At 37.6% G+C, this 27,219-nt stretch overlaps 1 protein-coding gene across 1 annotated transcript in view; it reads left to right on the top strand.

Moving 5' to 3' along the window:
• Positions 1 to 27,219, top strand: part of ADGRV1 (adhesion G protein-coupled receptor V1) — a 291,122-nt gene that overhangs the window by 90,807 nt on the left and 173,096 nt on the right. Inside the window, exons 52-75 of the mRNA XM_055699397.1 lie at positions 498 to 620; positions 825 to 1,047; positions 1,536 to 1,740; positions 2,746 to 2,892; positions 8,413 to 8,668; positions 10,385 to 10,593; positions 11,332 to 11,505; positions 11,910 to 12,092; positions 12,827 to 13,006; positions 13,629 to 13,793; positions 15,152 to 15,269; positions 15,827 to 15,950; positions 17,139 to 17,277; positions 17,418 to 17,603; positions 17,920 to 18,152; positions 18,630 to 18,778; positions 18,890 to 19,091; positions 19,541 to 19,760; positions 20,962 to 21,201; positions 22,525 to 22,674; positions 23,487 to 23,960; positions 24,729 to 24,872; positions 26,115 to 26,286; positions 26,662 to 26,797. Coding sequence (XP_055555372.1) covers positions 498 to 620; positions 825 to 1,047; positions 1,536 to 1,740; positions 2,746 to 2,892; positions 8,413 to 8,668; positions 10,385 to 10,593; positions 11,332 to 11,505; positions 11,910 to 12,092; positions 12,827 to 13,006; positions 13,629 to 13,793; positions 15,152 to 15,269; positions 15,827 to 15,950; positions 17,139 to 17,277; positions 17,418 to 17,603; positions 17,920 to 18,152; positions 18,630 to 18,778; positions 18,890 to 19,091; positions 19,541 to 19,760; positions 20,962 to 21,201; positions 22,525 to 22,674; positions 23,487 to 23,960; positions 24,729 to 24,872; positions 26,115 to 26,286; positions 26,662 to 26,797 — 4,552 coding nt within the window. The remainder of the gene's footprint in view (positions 1 to 497; positions 621 to 824; positions 1,048 to 1,535; positions 1,741 to 2,745; positions 2,893 to 8,412; positions 8,669 to 10,384; positions 10,594 to 11,331; positions 11,506 to 11,909; positions 12,093 to 12,826; positions 13,007 to 13,628; positions 13,794 to 15,151; positions 15,270 to 15,826; positions 15,951 to 17,138; positions 17,278 to 17,417; positions 17,604 to 17,919; positions 18,153 to 18,629; positions 18,779 to 18,889; positions 19,092 to 19,540; positions 19,761 to 20,961; positions 21,202 to 22,524; positions 22,675 to 23,486; positions 23,961 to 24,728; positions 24,873 to 26,114; positions 26,287 to 26,661; positions 26,798 to 27,219) is intronic.

Genomic DNA, 27,219 nt, shown 5'->3' with positions numbered 1-27,219 from the left:
ATTGTCTTTGTTCTCAAATACTTATGAAACTAATGAAATATTTTCCCAAGAACAGTAGGAAGTAACTATTCATGCAGCTGCTGATTGTACCCTTTCTAAGCTTTTCTGAGCTTTGTGATTTGCAAAGATCATTGTCAGCAAAGTACCTGTGTTTTTTATTACAACATTTTACACATTGTTTTATGACTGCATCCCTATGCCTATGGAAATGTTTATGTTGCAGTCTGTAGGTTTCTTTGCAATTGGCTGTTGTTTGCTGGCAATCTTAGTGTTCTTACATGTGCATGTGTGCAAAGTCCTTCAGTAATATCAGTAAATGAATCATCCCTTGGAGATTAGTCATACTATGCAGTTATTATGCACCAAGAAAAAAGGAAAACATGGCCATTGGTCTCACTTGGTAATTAAAGCTGCCAAATTGCATTTTGAATGGCCACTGGTATGCAATTTAACAGGCAACAAAATAATGTAAGTTTTGTCATTTTACTTCTTTGTAGAATCTGGAAATTCTTCTGAAATTTTCATCTGGGAGACAGGGCAGTCTACCTTTAGACACTTTCAGTCTCTTCCAGTCTACGCTGTAAGAAACACCCATGTTTTCATGCCTCCTTCAGGTTTAGGTAAGACTTAAATGGCAATATTTGTTCAAATCCTAGTTTATAATGCTGAATTGAAGAAATATCTGTGCTTATTTTTTCATATTATTTTTCAGACTTTAAAAGTTACTATAATCATTGTGCCACTAAAGGTGTTTCTGGCATTACAAGGAGAATTTTGAAATATATCCCTGAATATTTCTTTTTTCTTCTCCTTGCGTGATGTAGTTCACATCCTCCTATCTGGTAAGGACTCCACAGCACTGTATTCTTGGAACTCGGAAGGGAACCAGTTCTCTCTAATGCTGGAAGCCCCGTATGCAGATCATATCACTTCAGCTACCGCAAGGTCTCTGAACTCTAGCAAGAGCTTGATTGCTCTGTCAGTAGAGTCCAAGTCCCAGATTTATGAGCTGACCACTATCTCCAACCAGTCAGATTTTATACCCAGGTAGGTGTTTTTGTTTATATAGTTTTCTTCTAGCACTTGCATTTCTTTTTCTGTGATGCTGTTTTTGTTACAGTGGAGAGGGTTCTATACTTTTGTGTGTGATGTGCTTGTTAACACTAAAGGGAATTTTTCACAGGTAGGTTTAAGATGACCTGAAGTCAAACAGCCTCACAACTGGCTTGAAAACATGGCAAGAAAGGACTTGCAGTTATGACTTGGTTTTTTTGAAAGCTTTTATTTATGGTAAATTAAATTCCTTTCATAATTTCAGTTACTCTATGATCTATTATAATTTAAAAAAGAAAAAAACCAAAACACCAAACCCCCAACCCAAACCATATAACCTTTAAATGTCAATTACTTCCTTAGGAATATAAACAATAATTCCAGCTCCGAAAATGCTTGTTAAATTTACAACAGTACTTTCAAAGTTCATTAATCAGCTATCCTCAGTTTATAATTATGAGTTGTGTGTGTTTTTATGCTAGTTCAGGTGAATTGATATTTGAGCCTGGGGACATGGAAGCTGTGATAGCAGTGAATATCCTGGATGACATCATCCCAGAGGAGGAAGAATGCTTCAAAGTGTGGTTGAAAAACCCTAAGGGAGGTGCAGAGATTGGTGTTCATGGTTTTGTCAACATAATTATTCCTCCCAATGACAATGCCTATGGAGTCATTGCATTTGCTCAGGTAAAACTTCTAAGGTAAATTATTAAAATATGTATATATAATTTCTGAATAATGTAACACAATCATACTAAAACTGAACTGGAGCATTTGACAGGGTTGTTTTTCTAAAATCTTGTAGCAACCTGAGTTAGAAGCTTTTTAACATCCCTTTAGCGTTGCTGTGTGATTACATAGAGCACACGGTGATAGAAAATCTGTTCCACAGTCTGTCGCTATTTTTTTATAATCCCCTTACATTTAGATTAACTCTTTAGTTTATCAGCTTGATTTTGCAACAACCTAAAAATTCAGTTTTCAGATGGCATGTGTGGTATCGTCATAGAGTTGCTACTGTTTGGTTAATCAAGGTTATTAAGTAAACAAATCTGAAGATATTTTTTCCCCTGAAAGATACTAATTGGGTTATGTCACAAGATGAGCCAGTCTGCTAGAACAAAATAATTTCTTTGAAAAAGATGTCAGACTGAAGGTATTAGTTGGAGTGGTTACTTCCTAAATTATCAAACAGTGTAGAAGTTATCTAGACAGGTACATATATAGTAAATGCGTGCTGAAGATATAAAACATGGAAGAGTCAATACTGAAATGAAACATTGCATCTGTACTTGTGTGAGGAGAGTGAATAACAGTAAATAACAGCGGTAAAGACATAGCTTTCTTGAAGGTCCACTTTTTTATTCTCTGCTTCAAACGATTTGGACATAAAATACTGTACATAAAAAACCCCAACAACCTAATAAAAAGTCCAAACAAAAACATTGGGTGTTTTGACTTAGGATAAAGAGGCCTAACATTTTAAATTCTTACATCCGTGAAACTTGGGGGTATTGAATACCTCTGAAAATTAGGACATATAAATTTAATCAATGAACATGTATTTAGCTACTTAATAGTACATTAACTGATTGTTGCCAATGTCACTGGCCCCCATTGAATGCCCAGATGCTTAAAGAAAATTTTCTTTATAAGAAAATAATGTTGTGGTTCTGCTACTTTGTTTTCCAGAGTTCATTATTTAAACAAGTTGAAGAAATGGAACAGGACAGCTTAATCACCTTGAACATTGAACGTTTAATAGGAACATATGGACGAGTTACAGTAGAGTGGATCGCAAATGGGAGCATAAGTGATGTATTTCCAGCTTCAGGAATGGTATGTAATAACATCACTGATATTAGGGAAGCACTGACTGTGTTGCCTCAGACAGTAGGTGTAGATGTACAGAGGGAGAAGGATAGTACATGTTAGATTACCCTACTCTTCTGTTAATTCCTGCTTCCTGGTCCTTTCCTGTGATTCTGACAGTTCACACTTCTGGCTGGCATGTAATACTGCACCATCACTCTTTCTCTTCTAGAACCAGATATTGCAGTGTTGTCCAGGCACTAGAAATTAGTATCTGCAGTATTATGTTCCCCTCTTCCTTTCTTCCTGCTGTGAGATCCGGATCCTGTGTCAAATCATTTGCATAGGTGAGAATCTGGGAGGGTTTGTGCTTCACCCTGACCCTGTCAATACAGCTGAGACCTTCAGTGGTCCAGGAGAATATGGGAAGTCCCAGTTTTCTCTGTTTCTGAGACTATTTAGATTTCCAGCCATGTTAAAATCCAGTGTTTCCTGCTAGCCAAAGCTCTTGGTATGCCTTAGGACGGACAGACACCAGGTTCCTTACATCAAGAAAAGCTGGCCATCTGCAGAAGACACAAAGCCTTACGGGCTTTGAGGCAGTAGGGCTGTAGCATAAGCCACATCTGAGGGAAGAAAGGCCCAAAAGACTCTAGAAATAAACTTTGCACCTGGAAATAATGGGTTTGATGCAATATAAAAAAAAAAACAGAGAAAAATCAACAGAAGGGAAATCAAGAATTCCAAAACAATCATACTGAAATTATTAAAGTACTCCCTGAGTATTCCAAATGGATGCTACATGATTTCCCGGCAAATGTTTGCAGGTAGGAAATGAAGAAAGTTAGAGTTACAATGTTGTTCACTGGAAATTTCTGTTTGTCCTTCAGCAAAGGTGTAGCCTAAGCGTTTATAGACGTGACACGTCTTCTGTGTTGAGAGAGACCTGATCAAGTGGCCAGCCCTTTGAATTTAAAAATAAGAATACAGATAGACAAAGCATTTCTTGATCATTTTATCTGAAAAAAAAAGAAAAAAATCAACAAAACTGTTGACATTTCTTCAATTACCAGTGATTTTGATACATATTATATGCTCATCATTCTTTTGACATATTTAAATATGGTGGGTTGACCTTAGCTGGCTGCCAAACCCCCACCCAGTTGCTCTCTTACTCCACCTTCTCAGCAGGACAGGGGAGAAAATAAGGTGGAAAACTTCGAGATAAAGATAGTTTAATAAGAAAAGCAAAAGCCACGCATGGAAGCAAAGTGAAGAGTGGAATTTATTCCCATCAGCAGACAGATGTCCAGCCACTTCTTAGGAAGCAGATCCCCATCACATGTAGCAGTTGTTTTGGAAAATAAATGCCATAACCACAAATTAGTGTGCCCTATGTGTGTCCTCCCTGCCTCCTTACTCTCAGCTTTTATATACTGAGCATGATATTATGTGGTATGGAATATCCATTTGGTGAATTTGAATCAACTATCCCAGCTGTGTCCCCTCCCAACCTCTTGCCCAACCCCAACCTATGACGCTGTGAGAGCACTGCTCAGCAATAATCACAGTATTGCTGGGTTTTGAACACTGCTTCAGCCACAAATGCAGCACTCAGCACTATACAGGCTGCTGTGGGGAAAGTTAATTCCAGCCCAGCTAGACCCAATATATTGCATAAGAAAGGATGCTGAGTTGTCAGCAGGTTACTGATTTGCCTTTCTTTAATCTTCGAGAGGGTCTTAAAACCTCAGTGAAGACAGGTAGTTTTGAATAATTTGAAAGATATCTAACAAAAAGCAGTAAGCTGAATATGAGCCAGCTATGTGAGCATACTGGTCTGAGACAAAGCACTGCCAATATGTCAAGGGGGTTGATCCCTCCCCTGTACTAGTAAGACACATCTGGAGTGATGGGTCTAGTTCTGTGCTCCTCAGTAAGAGAGACATGGGTATATTGGAGTGAGTCCAGCGGTGCCATGAAGGTGGTGAAGGGACTGGAGCATTTGATACACGGGAGGAGTCTCAGGGAGGATCTTACAGCTGCGTATAAACACATGGGTTCAAGAGTAAAGAAGATGGAGCAAGATAGTTCTTGTCCATGTCCTGTGTCTGCAATGTGCATAATACAGGAAATTAAATTTGAACATGAGGAAAAAAACTTCTATTGTAAGGGTAGTGAAACACTGGATCAGGTTACCTAGGGAGATCGTGAAGTCTCTGTCCTTGGAGACATGGCCCTGAGCAGCCTGCTGTGGTTGACCCTGTTCTTAGCAGGGGCAGTTGGGCTAGGTGATCTCCAGAGGTCCCTTCCAACTTCAACCATTGTGTGATTCTGTGATAATGAAGACATATGATCACTTCGAAACAGCTGAGCTGTTCTGCCTGAAGTGGGAATGTGGTCTCAGGTGGAATGCCTGTTTATAAAGCAGATATCTGTAGGTAGCTTGATTTTACCAAACTCATTTTGATAGAATCATAGAGTAATTTTCAACTGGGAGTTTGGTCTCTCTGATTAGTATGCTTCTGACTGAGAATTTATTTCTTGCTTTGTGAGCCGTGTTTCAAATTATCTTACCACATTGCATTTTTCTCAGAGTGTTTCTTTATGTCACCTCTCTCTTTGGGTCTTACATAGTTTTCCATACAATTTTTAATATATATATATATATACATCTTGGGGAGCAAACAGAAGGAACTGGAGCTCTGTGCCAGGTCAGAAATTTATGATATTATAGGAATAACTGAAATAGGGTGGGACCACTCACATGGCTGGAGGATCATGGTGGGTGGCTATAGACTGTTTTGTAAAGACAAGCAGGGAGGAAGAGGAGGAGTCATGAACTTTGACTGTATAGAAGTCAGCTATGGTGATTGTGAAAGCCCTATCAAATATCTCTGGGTCAAGATCAGAGGGTTCATCTCCAAGGGGGATGTTAGAGTAGCCATCTGCGACCAACCTCCAAACCAAGACAATAAGGTCGACGAAGCAATATTTGGATCACTTAGGCAAACTTCAGGTCAACGGAACCTGGTTCTTGTGGGTGACTTCAACTACCCAGACATTTGTTGGAAGAACAATGCAGCAGCTCACACATAATCCATCAGGTTCCTGGAATGTGTAGAGAACTCGTCCTCTTGTAAATGTTAGATGTGCCAACCAGGAATGAGGAATCACTGCTGGACTTGATACTCACAAACCAAGAAAACCTGCTTTGTATTACATATCTTGGTTAGTGATAGCCTTGGTTGCAGTGATCACAGTATTGTGGAGTTTGGGATCCTGCTGAGCACACTGAAGGTTAGCAGTAAGGCAAAGTTTTTAGATTTTAGAAGAGCAGACTTCAGCTTGCTCATTGCTCAGTTGGTAGGGACTCTATGGGAAGTTTCCATGGAGGATAAAGGGGCTAGTGAGTGGTGGAGATTTTTCAAGAATGCTCTACTGGAAGTACAAAAACGATTCATCCACTTTAAAGGTAAGGGAAGTAGGCAGAGCAAGAGACCCCCTTGGCTTAACTACGAGCTTCTGAGTCCACTCAAAACCAAAAGAGAAGCATACCAGAGACAGAGAAGAAGGTGAATACCCATTGAGAACTACAAGATGCAGTTGGAAGAGCAAAAGCTCAGCTCAAATTTAAATTGGCCAAAGATGTCAAAAACTACAAGAAAGGGTTCTTCAGGTACATAAACAACAGGCAGAAACAGAAGGAAAATATAGGTCCACTGTTAAACAGGAGAGGTGAATTAGTCACCAACAACACTGAAAAGGCAAAGGCTCTCAATGCTTTCTTCATCTATGCCTTTACCAACACCGTTAGCCCCCAGGCCTTGGGAACAAAAATCCAGGTTGATGTAAACATGGACCCACCAACAGTGAAGGAAGAGTCGGTATGTGAACTGTTGTGGGAGCTTGACCCCTACAAATCGATGGGCCCTAACATTATCCACACAAGGGTGTTAGAAGAGCTGTCTGGTGTCATTGTTGAGGCTGCTTTCCATAATCTTTGAGAAGTCATGGAGACGAGGGGATGTCCCAGAAGGCTGGAAGAAGGCTAATGTCACCCCATCTACAAGAAAGGCTTAAAGGAGGATCCGCTAAATTATAGGCCTATCAGTCTTACTTCAGTCCCTGGGAAAGTTGTGGAATGAATCCTCCTGGGTAATATCACAAGTCAAATTAAGCATGTGATTGGGAAAAGCCAGCAAGGATTCACCAAGGGCAAATTGTGCTTGACAAACCTTGTTGCCCTCTGTGATAACATAACCTGGTCAGTTCATGTGGGGCGAGTGGTGGACATTTGTCTACCCGGATTTCTCCAGGGCTTGCGATATGGTTTCCCACAGCTTCCTCCTAGAGAAACTGATGTGTTATGGTCTAGACAAGTGGTCTGTGTGGTGGGTGGAGACTGGCGGTAAATAGCTCCTTTCCAATCTGGCAACCTGTCACAAGAGGGGTCCCCCAGGGTTTGATATTTGGCCCAACACTGTTTAATATCTTCATAAGTGACGTGGAGGATGGAATGAAGTGTACACTGATAAAGTCTGCTGATGTTACCAAACTGAGTGGGATAGTGGACACTTCAGAAGGGAGAGCCACCCTGCAGGAAGACCTGGATGGGCTGGAAGAATGGGCTAACAAGAACCTTGTGAAGTTCAGCAAGAACAAGTGTAAGGTTTTGCACCTGGGAAAATGTAATCCAGGACCACAGCACAGGCTAGGATCTACCCGGCTGGGGAGCAGCTCTGTGGAAAGAGACCTGGGGGCCCTGGTGGACAAGCTATGAGTGAACAGTGTGCTGCTGTGGCAAAGCAAGCCAACAGGGTGCTGGGCTGCACCAGCAAGGGCATCACCAGCAGAGATGAAGGAGTCATTATCCTGCTCTACTCAGCACTTGTCAGGCCAACCTGGAATACTGAGTTCAGTTTTGGTCCCTGCCATGCAAAAAAGATGCGGGCAAGCTGGAGAGGGTCCAGGGAAGGGCCACGAAGATGATCAAGGGGCTGGGAAGCCTGCTGTGTAAGGAAAGCCTGAAAGAACTGGGTTTGTTCTGCCTTGAGAAAACAAAGCTTAGGGTAGACCTTGTCACCATGTTTCAGTATTTAAAGGATGGCTGCAAAGGAGGAGACCCCCTTCTTACAAGGAGTCACATGGAAAAGTCATGGAAAAGGATGATGGGTACAAGTTACTCTGGAGAGATTCCAATTGGACAGAGGAGAAAAAAAAAACCCACAATGAGAACGATCAACCATTTTGATATCTTTCCAGGGAAGTGGTGGGTTCCCCAGCATTGGGCACTTTTAAGATTCACCTGAACAGGGTGTTAGGCCATCTTGTCTAGACTGTGCTTTTACCAAGAAAAGTTGGATGATCCTTGAGGTTGCTCCCAGCCTGGTGTTTTGTGATTCTGTGATTGGTATATATATAAATTTATATGTGTGTGTGTGTGTGTATTTTTTTAATTGATAGAGTTTTGCAGAATGAAACAGTTGGTATAACAGCACTTAATAGAAGTTTCACTTTTTTTTCCCCCTTCCTCTAAAACTTTAGATTACGTTTTCAGAAGGTCAGGCCCTGTCCACAATCACGCTAACAATTCTTGCGGACAGTGTTGCAGAGCTTTCAGAGACTGTGGAAATCACACTCACCCATGTAACCACTGTGGGTGTTCAGGATACCACAAAAGGAGCTGTCATTGATCCCAAAAGGGCGAAAGCTGTACTGACCATTTTACCCAGTGATTCTCCACACGGTGTGATTGGGTGGCATATGGAGTCTCTCTTTGTTAAAGTCACAGAGCCAGAAGGTAAGCCTGTTTCTTGATTCTCAGGAAAAAACATGTTTTTTCAAAGTCAATGTTGATGAAGCTGTAGCACTGGTTTTATATATATATATATATAATATTATTTTTTATTTTTATATATATATCTATCTCACAGCATTTTTCTATAAAAAGATTTGTAGCAGAAATATCCTTTCAAATATGTAACTCTGGTATTTCATTACATACATTTTATGCTGTATTTCACATTACATATATCAACATTATCCAGTCATTTTTGTTTAAGGGGCAAGTTAAAATCTTGGCAGCTCGTGTTGCAAATCACGAATACAGAAAAGACTTTTGTTTAGGTAAAAAGCTGAACTTGCCAATTTAATGGGATTAATATAATGTTTAAAATAATTTACATAGAATGACTTTCCTTATGGATTGGGTCAAAAAGGGAAGCCTTTTGTTCTGTGGGATAGAGGAAGTAAGGAAGCAGAGCGAGAGTCAGTTCCATGTCAAGAAAACTGAATTGGGATTTTTCTGCTTGCCAGCTGTGTGTTTGATTAGGGTTATGTCAGTTTTCCTCCCAGGCACTGAGTGAAGTTGTAAAGGGTCTGCCAGGCAGTTGGCCAGAGGAGGACTGCTGCAATGCTCCAGCTCCTGCCCTCCCTGCTGGCCCAGGGAGCTAGGCAGCTGATCGCTCTGGCATCCTGGTAGTTTTCCAGGGCTTTCCATGGGCTATTTGTACTTCAAAAGTGCAATTTAAATTTTCTAGCTATTTAATATTCTGTCCAAAACAAATAAAATTTATGGAAAATATATTTTCCATCAGAATATATTATTGCAGCTAAAACCTCTTCACCAGTTCTATTTTAAAGTGAATTAGTGTTGCCCCTTTTTTAGCTCTTGGAAGTATTGTGAAGGTGTTCTGTTGGTTCCTTACATACACACACATGCACATTATAAACGTTTGTACTTTGAAGTGAGCTTCGAGGCTTGTTCTTAGGTTTCATTTGTTGCACAGATTCTTTTCTGGTCTTTAAATATTGTATTTTTAATGAATTATATACAGGTGCTAACTGTGAAGTAGTATCTAGTTAATACAAGTAACAGAAAGTAGTTTGAAGTACAAAGCTGGCTGCTCTTTATTGTTTTTTATTTCTCCAGTCATAAACCCAGCACTTTTAGCCAAGTGCTGGGTTTGGTGGTTTATTGGAAAAAAATTGCAGAACTTCTTTCCCAAAAGGGATCTGAGCCAGACAGATACAAGCGTGTCTCATTTTCTTCAACATTTGAGTTAAGGAAATGTAGCATTTGCAGCCAGAGTGATGTCTCCAATGCTGCTTTCTGTATTGGAATCAATAGTGATTTCCTAGAATTGTGAAGACCAGGCAAAATAGCGAGATGGGAGTTCTAAAGGAAAACTAAATAAAAATGTCAACATTGAAGTAACACTTTATGTAGCAAACCTTCGAAACTATAAATATCCCGTATTTTTATTCCGCTAGATCCAGTTTTACAATGCTTTCCAGACATACATGCTGTGTGTTGTGTTTGTTCACACTGCTTGTATGTGCTCGTTTGCCTGAGTCACTGAATTACCCAAGTATTGTTTTGTTGCTAAGCAGAACTGAAGTGGGCTCTAGCAAGTAGCTCCATTACAGTTAGGTGAGCAGAAAAGCAAGCAGGACAAGGGTTAAAACAATCATGACTTGATTTTTTTTTTTTCCTCTCCCCCCATTCTTGTTACAGGGCGAGTGAATTCAACGATTCTTACTTTACAAATTGTTCGAGAGCAAGGGTTTGTTGGAGAGATTGCAGTTCAGCTGAGCACCGCACCAAACTTTGACCTTCCCTTCTCCAACCAAGCAACAGAGAATGAGGATTATATACTGGAAAAGAAGACAGTCATGATGGCAGAGAACACAACAGTAACTTCTGTCGTAGTCACTATTTTGCCTGTGAGTAGTCTTAACAACAACTTCAGCTAATAGTATCTTTTAAGGAAAGGGAAAATGGTTCTGTGTCTATACCAGAAGTAGAGTTTAGCATTCTGGAAATGGCTGAGGTGGCATTCTTGCCTTACCAGATGGTTGTATATCAGTAAGAATTGCAGTCATCTCTTTCAAAAGAATTTGAGTACTCACCACTGAGAATGAACCAGGCTCTTTGTTGTAGTCCCAAAATTAATGTCTAATCGGGACAAAGGAAAAAATTGTGAATGTCTTAGGTGCTTGCTGGTTTTTCAGCTTGTTGCAGGTTTTTACGGAGGATTTATTTTACTTTACATGCCTCTTAACAGATCTGTTCTGTAGTTCAGGAGATGTTAATTTTTTCACCAAAAATATTTATATTCTTTAAATATACTCAGAATAGATTTACTGTTTTTCAAGTTCTGGCTTAATTTCTGAGATCTAGCCATCCTTCTTACATGTAGGAGAAACAAGTGACAGTCAGCGCTACTTTCTACCATTCTTACAGATCTGGAATCAGACTACCAACTTCAGTTTCTACAGCTCAGCAAGGGTAGTGGTAGTCTTCTTCGCCTTTCATATAAAGTGAAGCAAGGAACTGATTATGTGGTGTCAAGTGCTGAGAATTTCTGGACAGTAGGCAACCTAGAAGTAGTCAGCTTCCTGCTTGTGTTATAACTTAGAGTGTTTTATCAAAAAAGTGAAATTTAAAAATATGTTTTGCAGGACAATGTTCCAGAATTAGAGGAAGGTTTTATAATCAATATTACTGATGTGCAACTGGTCAGTTCTCCCACTGGAGGTCAGCCAAGTGTGAAGAGGATTGGGTTAGAAATAGCTGAAATAACAATTGAAGAAAATGATGATGCCAGAGGAGTCTTTAGTTTCAATGTTACAAAGGTAAGTAAGTCTGAATGAAGAATATTTATAGTAGCATCCCAGCAGGAGTGTCTGTGTTTTCAGACCAGTTCTGATAGTGTTCTAATAGGCTTTATGTCACTAAAGTGTTCTGGATAAAAGGCCAGATACCAGACAAATAATTCCTTCTTTAGAAGTTCTTCACAATTAATATATGAAATTTGTTTGGGAGCTGGAAGTGTTAAAACTGGTGTCATGTAATATTCTGACATGGACCTCAGGAGGTCATCTAATTCAGACTTCTCTGCAGAGCAAGGTCAATGTGAAATTCAGACCAGTTTACAGGTGGTTGTCTATTTCTTCATTTATTTTTACCTGCAAGTGAGTATTTAAAACAAAACAATTAAAAAGTTGTGACATTCAGTAGTTTTTATTTGAATTTACAGGATATAACTGGAGCTGTCGTTGGTTATGAGGTACCGCCACCACAGAATATATTGAAACTTCGAGTTGTTCGACAGGCTGGGAGGTTTGGGTCAGCAACTCTGTACTGGGAAGCCATTCAATCAACTGCTACCTTTGAAGACTTTGCACCATCATTTGGAAACCTCACATTTGCAGATGGGCAGGTACGCACTTGCTGAAAGTTTAACTGTCTCTGAGTTACCAGCTTTAGAGTTTCTCAAATTCAAGTTTTCTTCCAGCAGATTTGCATCTTTTTATTTGAAACATTTTATTTATGGCCTTTTGTATGTGAGTGATGCTCCTGACTTCAGTTCTTTAACATGGAAAAGCAGAATGTTCATAAGCATTGACCAAATAGGGTTGTATGCCTTTGGTACCTCCACAAGTGAAGGTGTAATTTCTAGTAATAAAGCCTGTTACACTGAAAATTTGTAACACAACCTGTCTTCTCTGTAAAATCTCAGAATAGGCCTGTATGTTTTCTTAGCTGTGTTCTACATACAGTTTTAAATTTCATGCTGCCCCTGATGATACTTTGTATACACAAGGCATTTTGATTTCAAGTGAACAGAAGGGGTCTTTGGCAAATAGAAGTATATACTTTGTGAGCAGAATTTTGGCTTAAGTACAGTGTTGCCTACCCACACTTCCTACTGAGTACCAAAGCAGAGCAGTCTGCTGGTTTTAACATGCAAGATTTATGTCGATGGACTTATAAACCACTCTTGAAGTTTTGTTATCTTATTATAAATATACAAGTCTTAAAAGCACAACTGAACAATGTTTTTTTTATTGTTAGATAAAATTTACCTATTTTAAATTTCAGATTTTTTTCCAAAATTTCACAGAATATTATAAGTGAAACTTTGTTGCTCTTTTTTTCTAACAATTTCTGCAGGCTACAGGAGAAATAGAAATTACAATCATAGATGACAGTGAAGTTGAATTCCTTGAGATATTCAAGGTTGCCCTGGTGAGGGTAACAGGTGGTGCAAGACTTGGGGATGACACCCTGGTAACTGTCGCTATTCCACCAAATGATTCCCCTGTTGGAGTATTTGGGTTTGAAGAAAAGAATGTGAGTTCGATTTGTATTACACTCTTCTGCTAAAGCTGCATAGTCGGTTTGTGTCACTAACACATAGCCAATTTTGGTAAGCTTTCATTGCAGTGGAAGATGACTTTACTGAAAGGCATATCAGTGCTTGCCTTCCTCTAGCTGTGTAGGATGGTAGTAACAGTGACAGTCCTGCTACATAGGTGTAGATTTCTGCATGCCTGAGTCAATTTAATTCAGTATACAAGCAACTGAGGACATCACAGGTAGGACTTTTGGTAGTCTGTTAAATATTAAAATGATTTAGTAACCATCTGTATAACTGAAAATAAAGTTTGGAAAGAAATTATGAAACCTCATCTTGTTCTTGTCACTGAATGATTCTTCTGCTCTCCATTTTGCTGGTGCTGTGCCTGCTTGTGACTCATTGTCTGTAATTGTTTTGAATCATAGGGCTTACAGAATTAATACAAGTGACTAATCTTTGCTAGCGTAATTAAGCACATTCCGTCTATTATCTTCCTGTTGATTTTCACTCTTGTCCCTATTTTGCATTGTCATTGATAATGCTTCTTGTCTCAAGCCTGTATAGATAGATGCCTATTGCTACAGCTTTTCCTACTGCCTCCTCTTTCTTCATCAGGTAACAGTGAAGGAACCTCAGACACCTGATGACCCTGCTGCAGTCGCACTGCTCACCGTCAGTCGAAGTCAAGGAGGACGAGGAGCAGTTAAAGTGTTATGGATTCTTGAGGAAGCAGCCAGATATGATCTGACTCCTCTGAATGGTACCCTTCAGTTTAATGAGGTATTTATGATGTTGCAATAATTATTACTATTAGATATTTATAAATACTTTCTTCTTCTTATGTGTGTTTGCATGGTGGTTGTTATACATTTGTAGAAGTAGGGAGTTATTAAGTATTATAATACTAGGAAAAAGTGAGTTTCAGCTGATGGGGTTAGCAGTATGCTGTGTTTTTTCAAACAGAAAAGGAAAGCTTTTTTTAAGGTAGCATAATGTCATCATCAGGAAGATAGGCTCTTCAAATCTGAACTGTTTTTACAATTAAAAAAGAGGAACAAAAATGTACCGCATGTTACAGAAACGTTTTTTCCATTGCAGCATCAGACAAGTGAAAGGGAGGAATGATACTGAAAGTGTGGGAAGGATAAATAAACGCTCAAAATATACAGATTCAAAAAATAAATAATAAAACATCCCAGTAACTTTCTAACTGGACATTATTATTTGATTTGTATTTCTTGGCAGGTTAAAAAATTCTGAAGCAGAAGCTGAAATACTGGATATTTTTAAGCTATTGTTGTTATCTTAATACTGGTCTTTCATAATCTGCTTAAAATATTTATTGAAGAAGAGTGTTTTAACACAAAGCATAATCTTTTCTGTCTGTACAAGCTTATTTTATGTTAAATGAATAGCCATACCAGTTGTTTCTCTTAATCAGCTGGAAAATAGGGGTTTTTTTGTAAGACCACCAATATTTGGAAAAGTTTTGCTATCATTATGCTATCCTTTCTCTACTGGTAGGCCTAGGCATTGTTTTTTCTTCCTGAAGCTCTTATATATGCATACATGTAAGAATACAAATATGTATGTATGGTGTATACTGGAGTTATACAATGTGTACCTACTTTTTTCCTATATTCTTATTTTAAGCATTTGCTACTGCCCAATGACAAAAATGGGAATTAGACAGGAATTGGCTATGACCTAATATATCTAATCTTAATAATGTTAATCGTTAGAATGTATGTATGCTATTGAATATGCACTTTCTGGTGGAAAAAAAAATTGTATAGAAAATTTCCCCTAAGTTGCAAATCATGTGAATACATTTTCAAAGTAATTTTAGTCATCATTTGGTTGAAAATAGCTGGGGTATTTTTAGGGTGGCACATGATGTTTGAGAGAGAATTTTTATTATTTATTAATCTGTGAGAAATTTTTTCAGCCTGATCAGAAATGTCATATTTTAAAAATATTACAGAACATATCAAGCATATGCATGCTTAACACTTGATTTGTTAAAGAAAAAACCTCTTTTTTGTGATACTGTATTTTTTAGTTTCACTTAATATATGTATACCTACCTACCTACCTACCTACCTACCTATCTATCTTCTGGTCTTTGTGTGATGCAGACTGAGTACCAGAAGTTGATTGTTTTACATGCGATACAGGATGGTCTGCTGGAGGGGAATGAAACATTTACCATTCACCTAGTCTCTACTGGTGATGCAGAGATATCCCCTGTAAATGGTAAAGAAATGATTCATTACATTCTGAGACATTTCATATGAGTATTCTAGCAAATCTGTTCATATTATTTTAATCTACAGTATTTATATATTTTGTTACCGCTAGGTGGTAGCAGTTTAACCATCAGCCTTTTTCCCTAAGTTGTTTCCTTGTCTGAAGAAATCTAAGAGAATTTTAGGTCATAATTTTTAATTCTAAATTAATTGTTGCTGTAGAATTTTGTGTTCAGATAGTTAACATTGTCTGTAAAGAATTCTTTAACAAAAAGGAGCAAAACCAAAAACCAGGTTCAGACCTGTAAGAACTGTAAAATAATTTAATTTGTAAGGGGCCATCCTGGAAGGGTCATCTAGTTGAAAATCTGGCTCAGGGAGCAGGAGACTTCACAATTAGATCAGGTTGCTAAATGCGTTGTCCACCCAAATTCTAAATATATTGAAGGATGGGGGTTCTGTGGGCCCTCTGGAAAGCCAGTGTTTAACCACTCATGTTACAAAATTTACAAAAGTTAGCTCATTAGTTTTCATTTACCATGAGAATCTTTGTTCTCTTCATAGGTGTTGCAACCATCATTATTGTGGCTGATGAAGGAGCTTCTGGGGTGGTTGGGATAGCCCATTCTTCCAGGCATGTTCTGATTGGAGAACCTTCAGGAAATTATAATGGAACTGCTCTTATTAGGTAGGTACAATACTCATTTTTCCAAAGGAAAAACAACAGATCAGTTTCAAAAGCTATGAGACTCCACATTTGGGTAAAATTTCTTAAGTGTTGCATTTCATTAATACTTAAAATCAGAACTATTTTTAAAGTCAGATGTTTGCTTTTAGAGAAGGGCAGATTATACTATATCTGTGTCTTTTTATTCCTGCTGTGGAGCTCCAAATATTCCTCTCAGTCTTCAAATAATTTACAACATTGATACATCAAAGGAAAGAGGATTCCAATCAAAGGGAGGGAGAAAGGGAATCAATGGGATTTGAAGGTGCTTTGTGCTTTTTGGAATTCAGTTCAGGATTGGTGCCTGAAATGTATTTCCATTTATGATGGCTAGCATAACCAAAGTGGAAACTGGGTTTTTAGTTGAATCAAGATGCAAGTATTTCACTGCATTTAGTCAACTGAAAACACAATGAAGAAATGAAGATGTTACCATACATTCTAACAGTATTGGAAAAAAGGATTGCAACACTTTCCCTTGGTCAACCAGCAAATACAAGCAACAGAACAGCTTCTCATGCTGCCCAGAGAAGCCCGAAAGACAAAGTGATGCTTTGTGCAGCAGTAGTTGCAGATCATGTTGTAGATCATGTTAGGTACAGACACATTTTTGCCATAACTTAGTTTGCAGAAACTGATGTCATGAGTAGGATTAGGCTCTAGGTTTTTAGACAAACAGCAGACAGAATATTTCTCAAACAACTTCATAGGAGTATTCTACTGTCCTTATGCCTTAAAATAAATAAATAAATAAATAATTGCCTCTGGCATTACTCTTAAGTTCCATTCCCATTCTGTTTTGCATATCTATCTATGGAAAAGCAGAATGGAACCAAGAGAGCTCAGTTTTCAGTCCCCACCTTTGGGCTATATGTGCAAAGAAACTTTAAAGACCTTTCAGTAAAAAATACAGCTCAAGATGCCTCCCAGCATAGGGAAATAAAACAGAACTGCAGAAATGTTACTGCTCTGAATAGGGAATTGTAAAGATCTTAATAGTGTCATAGTACATTAAAACTCAAGCTTCACAGTGCTGATAACATTTCTTTCATGCACAAAGTCCATCTCTGATTGTAAATATTATATATATACATATCTATATATACTAAAGGTAGAAAATAAAATCCATGTTTGTCTTCTTACCTGCAGCCTGATACGTGGCCCAGGGATTTTTGGTGAGATCATAATACACTGGAATATAACACCTCCTCATCACACAGAATTTATTGAGACATCGGGGACCCTGACAATGCGAGACAGGCAGTCTGCAGCAGTTGTTCTAATACAGGTATATGAGAGGTTTTACAACCAACTGGCTATTTCGAGTACTTCCACTTATTTAGTTAGTATCTTGGTTAGAAATTATTCATACCTCTTTCCCTGGAAATGGTTTAAATCCTGTTAGCTTTCATTGATTCTTCTCCCTAGGCTGTAGATGACAACCGTCCAGAGGAAAAACATTACTACCAGTTTCAACTAACTGGAATCAGTGCTGGAGGACTCATAAATGAATCTAGCAGCACAGCAAATGTTACCATGGCTGCCAGTGATTTTCCGTATGGAGAGTTTACATTTTCACGGGAACTATTGCAAACAACAGAAGAAGAAAAATGGGTATTAGATTAAAATTCCTTCTTATATAAAATATTAATAGATATTGTATTGTTGCTAGATTTATGCTTAACTTTAGGGAAAACCCACAAGATTTATCATAACACATCCCCCGGAATGCCTGTCTGAGGCTTTTGGAGTTTTCTAATACTCTGAGAAAGAAGGCTATCTGCAAAGTCACATGTACTGTGTATTTTCTAAAGCACATAGTTCTTACCTGACAGAACCATTAGAAAGATGCCTTTAGAATAGTCTCATAAAGGCAGCTGTAGCAGAAAAACAAAACCATTTTTAAAATAAAATGTCCTCTTTCCCTCAGGTTAACATCACCATTGTGCGTTCCAGGGGATCCTATGGCAAAGTGCGTCTCCGCTTTCAGATAATAAATGGGACTGCAGAGGAGGGAATTGATTTTACTCCCACAGTGAGGGAATTGTTGTTTGAAGCACATGAGGAAAGTAAAATTATTTTGGTTGAAATTCACGATGATGACTTCCCTGAAGGTCCTGAAGACTTTTCAGTGATGATTACTGAAGTGGAACTCCAAGGAAGGTAAAGATAAAATTCCCAGTTGATTGATTACAAGCAGAAGAACAAACTGTATTTGAAATCTGATCTACCTGCAAAAAGTCACAACTGGAGTTCAGCTGTTTTACTGTATAATCTCGTAATGTGGCTACAATAGTAATTCTAATAGAAATTGGATGTATCAGGAACCCAATTCTTTTAACATTAGTACAAAGATTTTGCTGATGAAGATTTATTAAGGCTGGAAGTCCTTAGGCTGTCAAGCTGTCAAGTTGTATGAAATCAGATAAAACAAGAGTGAAAAAGTAAAATATACATGGAATAAACTACTATTTTTGGACATACGATAGTTTGAAAAAGTGTGACCAAAAGTCTTTGGTGATAACTGATAAATGTGAGAATATTTGTGTGTTTGTGGTAGTTTACAAATTGTCATACCTGCATCTTAATACTTTCACAAGAAGAATTTTTAATGTAATTTTCTTTTTATGTTCTTGCAAGTGGATTTGATTTTACTGTAAAAGAAAATGGTCTACAGATCGATCAACCTCCAACAATAGGAAATATGTCCACAGTACGAGTTACTATAGCAAAAAGTGATAATGCAGAAGGCATCATAGAATTTGATCCTCAGTATACCCTTCTACAGGGTAAGTTTACTTAAATTTTCGCTGTGGTTTAGTTAGTAAGTTAGTTAGACAGGACTGTGACTATGGCATGAATTTTGAAATAAAATAACTTTTTCTCAATTATTCTTGCAGTGGAAGAGGATGCTGGATTAATCATGATTCCCGTTGTGAGAAAGCATGGAACTTATGGCTATGTAACGGCTGATTTTCTTTCTCGAAGCATTTCTGCACTTCCTGATGGTGTTGATTATATCATCCACAATAATTCTGTCATTTTTTATGATGGCCAGAACCAGACTTTTATTTATATCTCTATTATAGATGATGAAGAAAGGTAATTAGTTTTTCATATGTTTATTCACTAATTCACTTCTGAGAAATCCTTTTTTAGCATTTGCAGTATGCTTGTGTTTAGAATTGGAACTGAAAAACAAATTTCTGCAGTGCTGAAAAATCACCTAGATTTAAAAGGGGATAAAAGAAGCTATTATTAGAGTTTCATAATTCCTGTTAAAGTTAATGAAAACAAATAGTTTTTTAAAATAAGAATATCAGAAAATTTGGGTGTTAATACAGTTGTGCATAACGAAATATTTTGCCCTTTTTTAAATTTTAACACGAGTAGAAATAGAACATTGTTGCAAGTGTGAGAAATCTTCTGCTGTATGCTTACAGAGATGACTTCTGGAAACCTTTAAACTGTTGGATGCATGATTGAATGTAGAGTTTATTGTTTTCTTTACCCTCGGATATTTCAGAATCTCTTTTTCTTTTTCCATCCAGTGAATTTGCAGAGCAATTTGAAATCCAGCTGACAGGAGCCAGTGGTGGAGCAGTCCTTGGGCCCCACCTAGTGAGCCAGATCACTATTGCTAAAAGTGACTCCCCTGAGGGCATCGTCCGATTTCTCAACCAAACTCGAATTATTCTTCCCAACCCTGATACAACCACGGCAGTGTCCCTGGTGCTGGAAAGGGCTGGAGAATTGTTAGGGGAGACACAGGTGGGCCCTGGCTGCCAAATACTGAATGCTCTCCAGTGACTTGGTCAAAAAGCTCCTGCCTTTTCCTTCAAGAGCTTCTTTGTGACCGATTGCTAATAGGATAATTGCAACTCTTTATTAAACATGAATTGTGTATAGCTGCAGTATAACAGAAAATGTTGTTTCCCTTTTAATTTTCTGTTTCTCCTCCTGTTTTCTTTCCTTTATTGTGGTTTTGTGTACTTTGTTTTGAACTAGCTCCTAATCCCATCAAAAATATGGTTCATTTCATGTATCACCACTAGTTTAATTTAATGTGGTTGAATTACTTCCTGAAGCTGGCCAATTGTTTTTTCAGTACATTTTTTTGAGTTTTCTAGATTTTGGGGTTTTTTTGTTGGTTTGGATATTTTGTGGCTTTTTGTTATTTGTTTTGGTTTTTTTTTTTTACTTTATACAGACCACTGACAAAGTGAACATACAAATATCAGCCATGGCAGGCCTTTCATAGTCTTGGCAAATAACTGAAAAATTGGCCTTAAAGGCCATGAGCTCCTTTTCTCTCCATATAAAAATTATCTTTGTCTTCTTTGCTTTTTCTAGTAGTCGTTGGAGAAAACTGGAAAACAATTAAAAGCCCAAAATAATAATTTTAAAGTGCTGAATATGACCTCCTTCAAAGTATATCTGATTTGTGGGAAATTCTGAAAATATTCTAGCTTTTGATCAGACTGAAGAAGTATGAATCATAAGTTGAAGGACTGAAAACTTTTATTGCATAAAATATTTGTTATTTTCAGTCTGGGTATCACACTTCACAGGGAATGGTTTTGATCATGAGTACTCATTTGGGGAGCTTCACAACAATTGTGAAAGGGCAAGAAATAGAAACTATGCTTCACGTTACATGCTAAAAAAACATCAGTTTCTCTTCTTTTCTATTACCAATATCTAGGATTAAATAAACTGTCATTGTGGCTAACTAACACTTCAAAATTTCCATTTGTAATTAGTCATGCTTATTTTTCCAAAGGATTATATATTTTCCCACATAGAATTCATTGTGAATATTTTGTATTCTGTATAAACAATGAAGATTTGAACATAGCTAGTTACCAGATACAAGAATTTTTGTATCACTTGTGATACTCTGTCATTTTTTCCCCTTTGAGACTAGTATAATATACTGCCACTCTAAATCTGAAACTGGTATCTTCCACAGATTAACTGGGACATCTTGGGACCCAATTCAGAAGAGGTTTTACCTCCCCTGAATAGTGACATTGGTGACCCTGTGAATGGGTCATTCTATTTCAGAGAAGGAGAAGGAGGTCTGAGAACCATTAATCTACAAATCTATCCTCATGAAGAAGTTGAAGTTCAGGAGACCTTCATTATTAGACTGAGCCTTATGAAAGGTGAAACAGAAATAGATCCTAAGGCGAACAGTATTACACTAATAGTAAGTCTTTTCTTTCTTCTGAGATCTCTGTTAATGTTGGTATTTATCCTGCAAAGGTTAAAAAATTAATCATAATGATCACATAGTTTGTCATTTGGCTTTTTTGTCCTGTGTACTGCTTAGGTGTATTACAGCTTCCTTTCATTAAAAAAAAAAAAAAAAAAAAAAAAAAGGTGAACAATCTGTCAGTAAAATTTGGTACATAAGTTCTGACCTAGCCCTCTTACTTGTAGATTTCTGTGGTTCTCTTTGGAGAGAGCATGGATTGGGACCTCATTTCTAAATGTGTTTCTTGTTCATCCCTTCTTGACCGTTTCGTCTCCTCCAGCTGTCATACATAAAAGAAGGAGATAATCTGGCTATTGTAGAGCAAGAGAAATGCAGAATTTGTGGGAGAAGGCAGAGGGAGTTGTCAAAAACAGATTACTGCTCTAGGGATACTGCAACTAAGGAAATATTTATAAGGCTGTTATAAGTAGCCCACAAAAAATATATATCTTTCCTTGAAATTCGATTATTATTTTTTTTCTTCTGTCTGTAGAGTGTTGATGGAATTAGCTCCTGTTTCCATAGGCTGCTCAGTTTCTCCTTTAGGGACCCAGATTTATTCTGCGGACTGTAGTGTTTCACCCTGCACACCAATGAATTGGTTTCTCAATAGGTGCTGATGTTACAACTCCATCATAAATCCAGTAATTGTTGTGGCAGCTACTGATTTACACAGGTGGAAGTGGATGACCTCTATCCCAGAGGGCTAAGTTTGCAAGCTGATAATGTCCTAAGAGTTTCTGTACACCAGCCCAAGATGCCTGGGTGTTTCCTGCGTTAATATCAAAATATTCAGATACAGCATTTGAAATAAAATTCTGTCCTTTTCTTCTTTGGACACGGGGACTGAAAACTGCTAAGGGGATGTTCATACTTTCTCATCTGTCTCTTGGTATCAGTTTGATTCCTGTTCAATTTAGATTCTGCTTAAACTTTATGTATCACTGTAAGACTTTCTCACAAAAGAGCAAGTCACCTATATATCTCATATAACACTTTTGCTTTGTGTGCATCTGCATGTCTGTGTACATGCATGGGCTTGATACCACGCCCTTCTCATATCTTGATGATCCTGTCTACCAAGCTCTTTTTTAATTCTGTCAATATTTTTTTCTAACTACTGATGTACTTTTGAATCTTTTTAAAAGGAGAAAACTCAGTAGGAAGAGCTAACAGATGTGCGCCTTGTAGCTTCTAGCAATGACAATCTCAATGGTTTGAAAAAATACAACTCTACATTTCTGATTTTTTGTTTGTTTGTTTACTTTTGTACAGATACAGAAGTTCGGTGATCCCAATGGAATTGTACAGTTTGCTCCTGAATCATTAACTGAGAGTAATTATACAGAACCTTCAGCAGTGGAAGGGCCACAAAGTATTACACTGTTTATCAGACGAATTCAAGGCACTCTGGGAAACATAACGGTATTCTCACTCTCTTCTTAATGAACTATATAATCTGAAATCATCCTTGGTATCAATGTATGGAGCAATATCTTATTCTGTGCCTTTTAGTGGCTTATTTCTTGAATTAATTTGCTTTTTACACTGAATTTAGCAAGGGCTCAGCCCTAGTACTTGTGGTTTCGAAAGCCAGATTCAGGCACCCCTGGTCAGGGATAAAAAAAGAAAAACAGTACTGCAGTGCTTCTCTTGCTTTCTCTCTCCATCTCCCCCTGTGCTTTTGATGGGAGAACAGAAGAGACTGTGCTTTCATAGTAACCTTTCTTTGAGATCATCACAATATACTCTTTTCCAGTAATATCTAAAGGTAAGAACCAGACTTTTTTGAACAATCAGTCACATTTGTTTTTCCCTAAAGTTGTTTAAGCATTTTAACAGGTACTTGTTTAGTTGAAAAAAAAAAAATAATCAATCAAAGCATCTGCTGCGTTTAATGACAAGTCTTCACCCCTTTCTGATGTGAAGAATCTTGGAAACAGGAAAACCAGCAAGGATATTTTGGTGTAAAAATAGAAGTAATTCCAAAAAATTGTTCAGAGATTCCATACAGCTTTACATAACACTCTAGTACTGTTAGAGGCACAACACACCCTGCTGTAAGATAGTCTGTGTACTTCTTTCTGTGCATACCTAAGCTAATTTTCATTTTACCCACTTAAAACCAATCTGTTCCATATCCTATCTATACTGAATTCTGAATATGATTGAAAGTTTCTGACTCTGTGGGTCATTCTGCTTTCTTTTGTTTTGTGCATTTTCTAAACTCATTTCAGGTTTACTGGGAAATACATAGTGAATCTGACATCACAGGTGACTTCCTTAGGACTGAGGGATCTGTTGTTATGGCTCACCAGCAGAGTACAGCTGAGATAATTATCTACCTGTTACCTGATGATGTTCCAGAACTGGATGAAAACTATGTGGTGCATCTGATTTCAGTAGAAGGTGGAGCAGATATAGACCAAGACAAAAAAATGTCAAAGATAAATGTTTTTGCAAATGATGATCCTTATGGAGTGTTTGCCCTGTACTCTGATCAGCAGTCAGTATTCATAGAGAGAAACCTGGATCGGTATGTTCAGATTAATGTAACTCGGCATGCTGGAGCATTTGGAGATGTGATCGTTGAGTACTATATCAAGTCTCATCATGAAGAGGCTCTAATTGAACCTGAGAATGAGATGGGATGCCTCACGGTAAAAGATGGTGCCAGCTTTGGAGCAAAAAGAGTGCCAATAAGCAACCAGGTCTGTATTATTCTCTTTGGTCCTATGATATCTATTGTTTCCATTTGTGTTCATCACAATACAAATATGCTGGAATAAGAGACCGGACTTTCAATAGTATCCATTGTGAAGAAACAGAAAAGAGAGTTTTATTATTATGAATTTCCTATTTATGGAACAGAAACTGGATTGAAATATCATGTTTTAAGATAATAATGGCAAAATCACTGCTGTGCATGTGTTCAAATATTCAGTATTTCTGTCATTGCTTTGTGGTACTGTGAGTTCAATATTTCATTATTATTATACGTATGGAACTATTTTCTCAAATTTCCCTTTCGAATAGTAGTGATATGTCAGTGCTGACTCATGAAGCAGCAGATAAATTTACCTGGAGTTCTCAGTGTTCCCTGGTTGTTTGTTATTATTATTAGAGTCTTACATCCACACTCACATCCCTTTACATCCATTTTATGTCTTTTTAATCCTAAGGATTAAAATCAAGCAGAGGCCCACTGTGTTAGATGCAATTTATTAAAATGGCAGTAGTTGCTCTACAAATTCACATTCAAACAAACTGTTGGTAAATGACATGCACAATAAAGATGTTCTAGCTGTATTTCTTTTGAGAAACGTAGTGAACAAAACACTTGTCTTGAAAACACTGCTTTTTGTGTGCAAGTGGAACAAAATCTGCAGATTGTTCTGCAACTTAACTTGAACTTGCAGATATAATGTTTTTCGTGGAAGCAAATTTCTACTGTTTTAATTAAATTCTCTCTCTCAAAGGCATTTATTTTACTGGGCTTGAATTTTACTCTGGAACTGATTAATGTAAGCCTGGTTACAGAAAGTGCCAAGGATGTGCCTAAAATATTAGGAAAAGCAAAGTCAGCTGTTCTGCTTGTTCCTGAGGAAGCTGCCAATTCACAGGTCAGTAGACTGGCTGCAGTGTAATCTTTCTGCCACAGAAGGAAGGTACACTTCCTTACAGAAGATAGCTGCTGTAAGAATTCACTTGGCACCCTTGTGTTTTCATCATTACAACCAATTTAATAAATTCTGACAAGACTTTCCGAGTTATTACTTGTACTGTATATTATCTTTTCTCTGGTACAAATTCTTAGATAAATGTGTTAATACAGTTTGAAATTGTCTTTTCATCTATAAAATGTAAATAGTGTAAATATTACAGTTAGTTTATACTTTTGTTGACATGAAATGGAAGTTCTGAGACTTAGAGGAAAATAACTCAATTCTGAACAATGTTATTCCTTTAAGCATAGTAGCCCCAAAGTAAATAACAGCGGCATGTTGTATTATGTGCAAAAAGAGATGGACATCATGCTGGGTTTTAATGCAGTTGACAGTATATTTGGCTAGTCACTGAGTGGGAAAATTTCCATTTGTCTACTTCATATCAGAATGAGAAAATTTGCCTATTCTGATATGGTATATGTGATACAGTTCCCTTTTTGTATGTCAAGCAAAGACAACAGCATGGTGAGGTTTTAGTTCTCAAATGTTATTGAAGCTTTTATTTAATGATTTAATTGTCTTGAAGCACTGTTCTGTCTTTTAATTTGTATTTAAATTTGAATTTAATCCACATGATCTTTCTGTAAACATCATTTACTACCATATATCCATTTATCATCGTTTTTAGAATGTGCGAATTATCCTTTCAGTCCCATTTGCTCAAAGAAAAAGAAAATTAGATTGTACTAGCAAGAACAATTTTGCCAATAGTATCATGTGGCACCAACTTACTTTCCACTGGATAAACAGTAATTTATTTTAGATCTATGTGCATATATATACACATATAGTATTACATCTATTGCCTGTGAGCATTGAGGGCAAGTTGGTTTGTTTTTCTTTTAAACAGGCACAGAATGCTCTATTCAGTGTTTTCAGCACTGAAATGTCAGTTTTACTGGCCTTTTCCCTAAGATCTAGTTCTCAGAAACGTAAGATTTAGAAGCATTATTAAAGATTTCTGAAGGAAGTATGTGTGTATATATATTCACACATGCATATATATATATGTACATACATACATCTATATGCACACATAAATACCGTAACATGCCTATTTTACAAAATACAGTATGCTTTCACATATTGCCAATTTTTATTCCATTTCCTATAACAAAATCTACTGTGTTTGAACAGGTTGGCTTTGAATCTGTGATTTTACGACTTACAGATATTATAGCAGGGACAGGTCAGGCTGTCATAAGCAGAAAAGGAGTTTATGGCTCTGTAACAGTTACCTGGATTTCAGGATACCCGCCAGACCTAATTACTGACTTTGCTCAGCCAGGCAATATTACTCCCCCGTTTGGTAAGTACTTGTCCAAGGAAACAGCTGTTAAAAGTTGCATAAGTGCTGATACCACCTTTTAGTTGGTTGCACCTCTACGTACTTCCTCTGTTAATGAAGAGTCATCAGAATGAAACTGGGTGGTCTGATTTTTACCTGTAAGGGATATGTTTCTTTTATGAGCAAAAAAACCCCCTAAGCTTCATAGGTACATGTCTGAGAGGTAGGCACAATGCTCTGCCCCTGAAGGACAGGCCCTTATCATGCAGATTTCTTCTGCCTAAATGGAGTGGAATTGTGATTGAAGTCTTTGTCTCAGCACATTCCCAGGTAAAAAGAGGATTCCTATTTAGTGATTTTGACTTGTGCTCTCTCTCACTCTCTCTTTCCCTTCAGGTACTGTTGCATTTTCCTTTGGTGAGCAAAGTAAAGTGATTTCATTTCAGGCAACTCCAAGCCTAAACAAACATGAGTCATTTGCCATCACTTTAACAGCAGTGCACAGCAATGTGTCTGGTGGGGCTCGCCTGAGGTAAGGCTATTACTTATGGTTTCCAGTCACACAGATGCTGTAAGAATTATGACCTGCATACTGGCATACACCTTATACAAATCCCTATTAAATTACAGATAGCTAGCAAGCTATAGTGCCTTTGATATATTTGTATGTCTTGTCTTAGGTGGAAACAAGTGTCAGAACTGATCAAAACTGAGGCTTTTCTCCAGTTCCTGTCTATTCCATGTCACTGGGGTCTAAGGTGCCTAGAATATGCCTAGAATGATGGAGACAGTTAAGAAAATGAAGAACAGAGATCAACAGTTTTAGCCAGGAAGCTGAAGAGTGAAAGCAATGTAACCGCTTTCATTAGTACCCCAAAAAATCCATATTTAGAAAATCTTAGATAACAAACATTATTTGAAACAAATAAAATGAAACAAGGAATGCTCTGAAAA

Source organism: Falco cherrug, chromosome Z, assembly GCF_023634085.1.
Source record: "Falco cherrug isolate bFalChe1 chromosome Z, bFalChe1.pri, whole genome shotgun sequence".
Classification (NCBI taxonomy): Eukaryota; Metazoa; Chordata; class Aves; order Falconiformes; family Falconidae; genus Falco; species Falco cherrug.
The sequence above is the reverse complement of the archived record's forward strand: the minus strand, read 5'-3'. Positions and strand labels throughout refer to the sequence as shown.